At 44.5% G+C, this 7,482-nt stretch overlaps 1 protein-coding gene across 4 annotated transcripts in view; it reads left to right on the top strand.

The window, feature by feature from the left end:
• Window positions 1-1,213: 1,213 nt before the first annotated feature.
• The window catches only part of Cnot10 (CCR4-NOT transcription complex subunit 10), an 85,197-nt gene continuing 78,928 nt past the window's right edge, over window positions 1,214-7,482 (top strand). For 2 of the 4 annotated variants that reach the window (XM_008851933.2, XM_008851929.2), the window contains exon 1: window positions 1,216-1,551. In XM_008851933.2, the coding sequence (XP_008850155.1) occupies window positions 1,530-1,551 (22 nt within the window). In that variant the 5' untranslated portion in view covers window positions 1,216-1,529. Of the gene's footprint in view, window positions 1,552-7,482 lie in introns of all 4 variants that reach the window. The other 2 variants (XM_008851932.2, XM_008851930.2) reach the window with 2 other exon arrangements.

The raw sequence follows: 7,482 nt of genomic DNA, 5'->3' as shown, positions 1-7,482 counted from the left end.
CTATTCAGTGATGTTGGAATTTGGATATAAAGTGTTCCCTGGAAAAAGCACCATATTGGAGACCTGATCCCCACTTAGTAGATCAAATCACTGAGAGAGGTGATAGAATTCTGAAGCCTCTTACCTAATCAGTGGATAAACACACAGATTTATGATTTGATAGCACTATTGGGAAATAATGTAAATTCTGGAGGTAGGACCTTAACTGGGGGAAGTAGGTCCCTGGGATGTGTCCTTAGGGGCTATTCTTTCTCCCTAGCTTCTTCCAGTCTAGTAGTCTGCTTCTAGCCACCATTAAGTGAGCAGTTTTGCTCTGCTACATGCCCTGACATGATGTTCCTGCTTCACCAGGAGCCCAGAAACAATGGAACCAAGTGACCATGGACTGAAAACCCTGACACCATGAATTAAATCCTTCCGCATAAACCTTTCTCCCATGTATTTATCGCAGTAAATGCAAGTCTGATACAAATGTCTTTCCCCCATGATATCTGTTATCATAAGCCCTTAAGAGTTCCCTGGAAGGAAAGGAAAGATGGAATTGTTTCTGGTTTCTGGAGCCTAAGGCGACAGCCATTGAACAAAACCAGAACAAGTTGAGAGATAATACGTTCACCACAGATATTGTCAGCCTGGACTACACAGTAAGGCCTGGACTTTTTTTTTTTTTCACCAATACTTTTAAAAATTGTAAAGACGACACAACATAATGGTGTTGGGATCCTGGAACAGGAAAAAGACATTGACGAAAACTGGTAAAATTCAAATAGTGTTTAATAATAGTGACGCACAAAACTAGTGTCTTAGATGTGACCGATGGACCCCAGTAATTTAACCATTAAGGCGATCACAATAAGAGAAGCTAATGAATATACAAGAACTCTATGAATGATTTTTGCAACTTTGCTATAAATCCAAAGTGACTCTAAAATCTAAAAATGTCTTTTACTCGTGGGAGAAACTGCAACGCCTCACAGGGTTGTGGGAATTCGGTGAGATAGTACAAACCAAGGGAGCCTCAGCGCCGGGCACATAAACGTCAGTTCTAATAGTCATTTCGTAAAATGCGGAACAAAGTTCCGACCTTTCGGTGTTTTACTCAGGACCTGCAAAGAGAGCGCGCAACACCCTCCTACCTAGTGCACTTCCGGCCTTGGGTATGCAGTCGCTTCCGGGGACTGGCCTGATGAGGGACGTTGGCGCCGGGCGGGGTCAGCCGCAGTTCCCACGACCTGCTGCGCACGCGGCTGACTCCGCCCCGGAAGTAGTGTGCGCCCTGGCCAACGCGGGGCGGAAGCTGTGGATGGCGGGGAAAACAGCGTTGCTTGTGTGGATAAGCTGGCGCTGTTGCTAGACGACGAACTGTAGCCTCGTCACTTCCTAGGGTTGCGGTCCGCCCAGGCCGGGAGTAGGGGGACGGGAGCCTGAGTGGGCTCGGAGTTGCCCGCGTGCAGTACCCGCGGCCAGCCGGGCATCGGGAGTCGGGGGCCACGCCACCTGCGGAGAAGAACTCGAGCCGAGGCGGGAAGATGGCTGCAGACAAGCCTGCTGGTGAGGCGCCGGGGCAGCGGGTGCGGGGGACGACTCACCGCGCGTAGGGGCGGCGGGGCCGATGGGGAGACTTCAAGGCGCCCTGACTTGGGCGTGCACCTTCCTCCCTCACGCCTCCTTCAAGCTGCAGCTAGCCTGAGTCCTTTGGCTCCAATCAGATATGCTGTTCTCGAGCTCCCCAAGGTTAACTTTACTTTTATTATGTGTGACTATGTGTGGGTATACTCACATGACTGCACGTGCACGTGCGCGTGGGCGCCAGAAGAGGGCGTGGAATCCCCTGGAGTTTGAGTTACAGGTGGTTGTGAGCCATCCGTTGAGTGACAGGAATGGAACTCAGGTCCTAGGTAAGTTCAGTAAGTGCTTTTAACTGCTGAGCCATCTCTCCAGCCCCACCATTAATTTCTTAATTTCCGTGATTTTCTGTGGGGATGATCTGCCGTGGTCCCAGAATTGTTTCCATTAAGGAATATAACCTTTGTGACCAACTTCTTGGAATGTCCGCTATGTTTCTTTCAAGAAAGTTACATTCTTTTGCCAGTTGTGGTGGTGGTGCATGGGTTTAATCCCAGCACTTAGGAAGCAGAGGTAGAGGCAATTGGATTTTGTGAGTTCAAGGCCAGCCAGGGATACATAATGAGACCCTGTTTCAAAAAAAAAAAAAAGTATATCCTCTAGTATTCAGGTTTTAGTAAAAGAAATTTGAATGACAATACTTAGAAGTGCACACTTTCCACAGTGAAATTTAATTAAAAGAAAAATAATCTCAATGAGTTTAGATTTAATGGGTCCTGGTTACAACAACTGACAAACTTCAAGTTATAGTGAGCCTATCCTAATTCAGGCATAGATGAAAGAAGCTTTTAGCGAATCTCTTCAGTCATCTCTTAGAAAACAAAAAAGATTAAGAAAATGAGTTTACTGACACTAACATGTGCTGTAGAATTGGTTGGTCAGAGAAGGCCTCTTGTGAGGTGGTTGGTTTTTAATCTGTTTTTTGTTATTTGTGTGTACACATGTGTGCCGTGGCATGTGGCGGTCAGAGGACAACTTCATGTAGTCGGTTTTCTCCATTTTGGGTTCCAGGGATCAAACACAAGCTGTCAGGCTTGCATCCTCAGGCAGCATCTTTACCAGCTGAGCCACCTCTCTGCCACCTGGTGAGGTGATATTTGAGCAGAGCACAGAATAAAGTTGAAGGAATGGTCCATATGGTGTAGAAGGCGACAGATGAGGCAAGGCTATGCATTACCTGTACAAGTCTGAACCAGGGGCACCAACCTCTTATTAGGACAGTCCTTCTGTGCCCCTAGTTTATTGTTCCTCCTTGCTAGTACCATTAGCACTTATTTGCCTGGAATCACCTTGTTAGACCTACAGGACAGTTTTCAAGTCCTACTTCAGTCACAAAGCTTTCTTCCACTGGTTCATTCATTCATTCACAAAAGTTGTGTGTAGCCACTGCCTCAGATATTAAAGTGAATATAACACAACCTGCCTTTGGGGACCTGCTCTTAACCTCTCAGAGGAGACAGACCTATTATGTGGTTGGACTTCGATGTAGTAAGAGCTGTATAACAGGTATAATTGAAGAATAAGACCCAGAGCAATTTTGTTCTTTGACAGCTTTAAGTTTATAGGCCACGTTGGAGGAAACTTTCCTACTTAGTCGTATTGAATTTATATAAATAAATGAATATTTGGTAAAGTTCTCTTGAATTTCTCTGCTCCTATCTGTTTTAACTGCCATAGTTCTGGCACTTAAAGTTTTAATACCTTTTTTTTAATATAGTTTATGTGTAAGAGTGTATTGGTTGCATGTATGTAAGTGCACCCGTGTCATGCAGTGTCCCTGAAGGTCAGAAGAGGACATCCCCTGGAACTGGAGTTATAGATGGCTGTTAGACACTGTGTTGTGCTGGGAATTGAACCTGGGTCCTCTGCAAGAGCAGTCAGTGTCCTTAACCACTGGGCCATCTCTCCAACAGCCAAGTCTTAATAACTTAGTATGCTTTTATTTTTTTGGTCCTTTTGAGACAGGGGATCTCTTTAGCCACAGCTGGTAGACCAGACAGACCTCAATCTCAGAGAGATCTGCTTGCCTCCACCTCCTGAGTGCTAAGATTAAAGGCATATGCCACCCCATGCCCAGCTTGTTTTTTTAAAGATTTATTTTTATTTTTAATTATGTCTATGTGCATGTGCCTGCAAAAGCCAGAAGAAGGTGTCAGATTCCCTGGAGCTGGAGTTATAGGTGGTTGTGAGCCACCATGTGCATGCTGGGAACCAAGGGTCCTCTGTAAGAGCAGTGGTTATTCTGAGCCATCTCTCCAGCTGCTGGTCTTTTTTTTTTTTTTTTAATCTTAGCCAATTGCATTAGCCTTCAGACTGAATTGTTAATCTCTTCCTGTCCAGTCTCATCACTGACTTTTCCGTTTTTCATTTCTGTGTATGATGCATGGGTGTTTGTGAGGATTGCACATGTGCCACAGCATGCATATGGAGGTCAGAGGACAACCTTGAGTGTCAGTCTTGTTTTTGAGGCAGGGTCTCTTCTTGTTTGCCCTCATGCTGTATACGCCAGGCTACTTGGCCTGATAGCTTCTGGAAGGCTCTCTTATCTTCACCTCCCATCCATCTCACTAGAAGAGTGCTGGGATTACAGACACATGCCACCCTATCTACCTTTTACATAGGTTCTAGGGATCCAAACTCAGGTTGTAAGCCTTGTACACCAAGAACTTTTACCCATTAAGCCATCTCACCAGTGCCTCAGTGTTCTTTATTTTTCTAAAATGATCATTGTGCCATTTCCTTGTATATAGATTTTCTAAGACTGTCCCATTGTTTACCTACCAACTCCTTGCTCTTTAATGAATTGTGAGTTTCTCCACAATCTGCTTCCAGCTGGTTTTTAAATTTTTATTTATTTATTTATTTGCAGCACTGGAAATTGAACCCAGGGCTTCACATACACTAAGCAAGCATTCTACCTTGGCCCTCTTTTTACTATTTGAGTAGCTGGAATGCCAGGCCTGCCTGCATCACTAGCTGTCAGCTGATTTTTCTATTTCAGCCTACCAAGCCCTTGACTTCAGAGATGGCTTTCTTGCAGTGTTGTGTTTTATTTTTTTTAACTGTTATTTGGGGCGAGGAGCATGTGTGGAGGTCAGAGAACAACCTTGTTAAGTCAGATTTCCTTTTACATCTTTTTGTGGGTTATGGAGCTCAAACTCAGGTCCTCAGGATTTACCCACTAAACCATCTTGCTGGTCTATGTTGTGTTCTTTGAGCTTCTAAGCTGTAATATCCTTCTTTCTGTTCTCCATATGGTGAACACTCATTCTAAAACCTGCCTTACATGCTGCATCCTGTCTGAGCTCCTAGGCCAGGGTCCTTGTTATGAAGGGTATTCGTTCTTCTCTAGGCAAAATAGGGCTGTGAAAGGGATCTAAGAAGGTAAGTGATGTGATCACACTACTTTGGGCACTAGGCAATGTCTCTATCCTAGTGAAACTGATTATGTAATATGAAAGACATAAACATGTAAACAAAATAAGTATGACTTCAGGTTCTGATAAGTACTGTGAAGGAAAGAAAGATGAGTGCTAACAGTTTAGATACTGTTTGTGTATGTCCCTCAAGAGTGTTGAAAGTGTGGCCCTCATACTGGCTACATAAGAAGTGATGGTGGCACCTGCCTTTAATCCCAGCACTCTAGGCAGAGAGTTTGAGGCCAGCCTTTAATCCCAGCTGAGGCACAGGAGATCTCTGAGTTCAAGGTCAGCCCGGTCTACATAGCAGGTTCCAGGTCAGCCAGGATTACATTTTGAAGCCTTGTCTCAAACAAAAAAGTAAAAAAAAAAAAAAAGAGAGAGAATATAAAGAGCAAGTATAGCCCTTACCTGCTCCTTGGCTTCTAGCACTCAGGAGGCTAAGATAGGAGGATGGTGAATTCAAGGCCAGCCTGGGCTACTCAGAGCAAACCAGTGAGATAAATAAACCTCTTCTCTATAAAGCATCCAGCTTCGGGCATTTTGTTAAAACAATGGAAAATTAGACTAACATGGTATATTAGTCAGGGTTCTCTAAAGAAACAGTACCTATAGAATGAATATATATATATGAACTTATCAGATTAGCTCACAGGATAGAATCTGAGTAGTCCAACAATGGCTGCACCACACAGGAGAGGCTGAGAATCCCATAGTCGCTCAGTCCATGAGGCTGGATGTCTCAGTAGTCCCAATCTGGTGCTGAGGGTCTGATAAATTCTGAAAGATCGGCTAGTCTTCAGTCTACAGCAGCAAGATGAAATCACCAGCGAGAGAGAAGGCAAGTGGCAAAAAGCAAGTGCTCCCTTCTGAAATGGCCTTTTATATGGGCTGCCGTCAGAAGGTAACACCCACATCTAGGGTGTGTCTTCCAGCTTCAGATGATCCAGTCAAGAAGATCTCTCTCATTTCATTTAATTCACATCCAGTCAAGTTGACACCCAGGATTTGCCATCACAAGTCCACCCCTTGTCAACTTGACACCCAGTAGCATCTCTCTATGCCATGTTTAATTTTCAAATGAAAACAATGTTGAGGTCATAATTTCACCTAACATGATATGACTATCCCATCATACAATGACCGATGCATTATATATCTTAGAGTAGGTGATAAAGTCTTCGAGGAGTGCTTAGTCCTTTAATATCTCATAACCCAATATGATCATATAGGTTCACAACACTTAACCACTTAACACTTATCTCAATTACACATTCAAAAAATAACACAGTATCTGCTTAACATGTGTATATATGCACAAGCCTATTCTTTTTTAAAATATTTTATTTATTATTTTTATGTGTATGAGTGTTATGCCTGCATGTAGGTAAGTACACCCATGTCGTGCAATGCCCGAGGAGGACAGACGAGGCTGTCGGATCCCCTGGAACTGGAGTTACGGACAGTTGTTAGCTGCCATGTGGGTCCTGGGACTCGAACCCAGGTCCTCTGCAAAAACAGTCAATGTTCTTAACTGCTGAGCCATCTCTCCAGCCCCACAAGCCTATTCTTAACCAAATAGGACAAAAACACTCATGTCAATTATAATCACTGTCTCTGCAACTGGTCACTTTGCCTAAATTGATATTTGTAACTACCTTCCTCTACTACCCATCATGTATTTCCTCCACCACCAGCAAGCACTTCTGCAGGACTTGGCTCTTTCCCTGGAGGAGTGACCCATACTTTCATCCCTGAAGGGTCTGGGCCATTTGTTGTCCTGTCTGGATTGGGTTGTTGCAGTTTCCCATTGACCTTAATCACAGGACATGGTAACACCAAAAGTCGCCCTAAGGAATCCCCTGCCTTCCAGATATAATCTTCATTACCTCCATTGTGGAGAACCAGTCCAATTTCCCCCTGGTAGTCTGGGTTGATCACCCCTCCTAATACTGTTATTCCTTTCTTAGCCTGCTGACTTAAGGGCAGCAGAAGCCCAAAGTAGCCAGGGGGAAGGCTTAGCTTCCAGTTCAAAGGAATGTTTGTTGTCTCTCCTGGCAGAAGCACTCCCTCCTCTGGAACCAAAACTTCTAAGCCAGCAGAGCCCAAAGTTGCAGGTACAGGAAGCAAAAATTTTCCTAGTGGGTCACTGGGGGTGATAGTGAGTGGAATCATTCCCACTTCTACCCCTTGCTTCCTGGACCGTGTATTGAATCTTGGCTACAGGAGAAACAGTACCATATATTAGACGCTGATTCGAAGCATATACTGCCTTCTGGAGGACCCTGCCCAAGCCCTCCAGGCTATTGCCACCTAATTGGCACTGTAACTGTGTCTTTAAGAGGCCATTCCATCGTTCTATCAAGCCAGCTGCTTCAGGATGGTGAGGAACATGGTAAGACCAGTGGATTCCATGACCATGGGCCACTGTTGCACT

This window comes from Nannospalax galili, unplaced genomic scaffold (assembly GCF_000622305.1).
Source record: "Nannospalax galili isolate Female #2095 unplaced genomic scaffold, S.galili_v1.0 scaffold2926, whole genome shotgun sequence".
Classification (NCBI taxonomy): domain Eukaryota; kingdom Metazoa; phylum Chordata; class Mammalia; order Rodentia; family Spalacidae; genus Nannospalax; species Nannospalax galili.
This window is presented reverse-complemented; position numbering and strand designations above follow the sequence as displayed.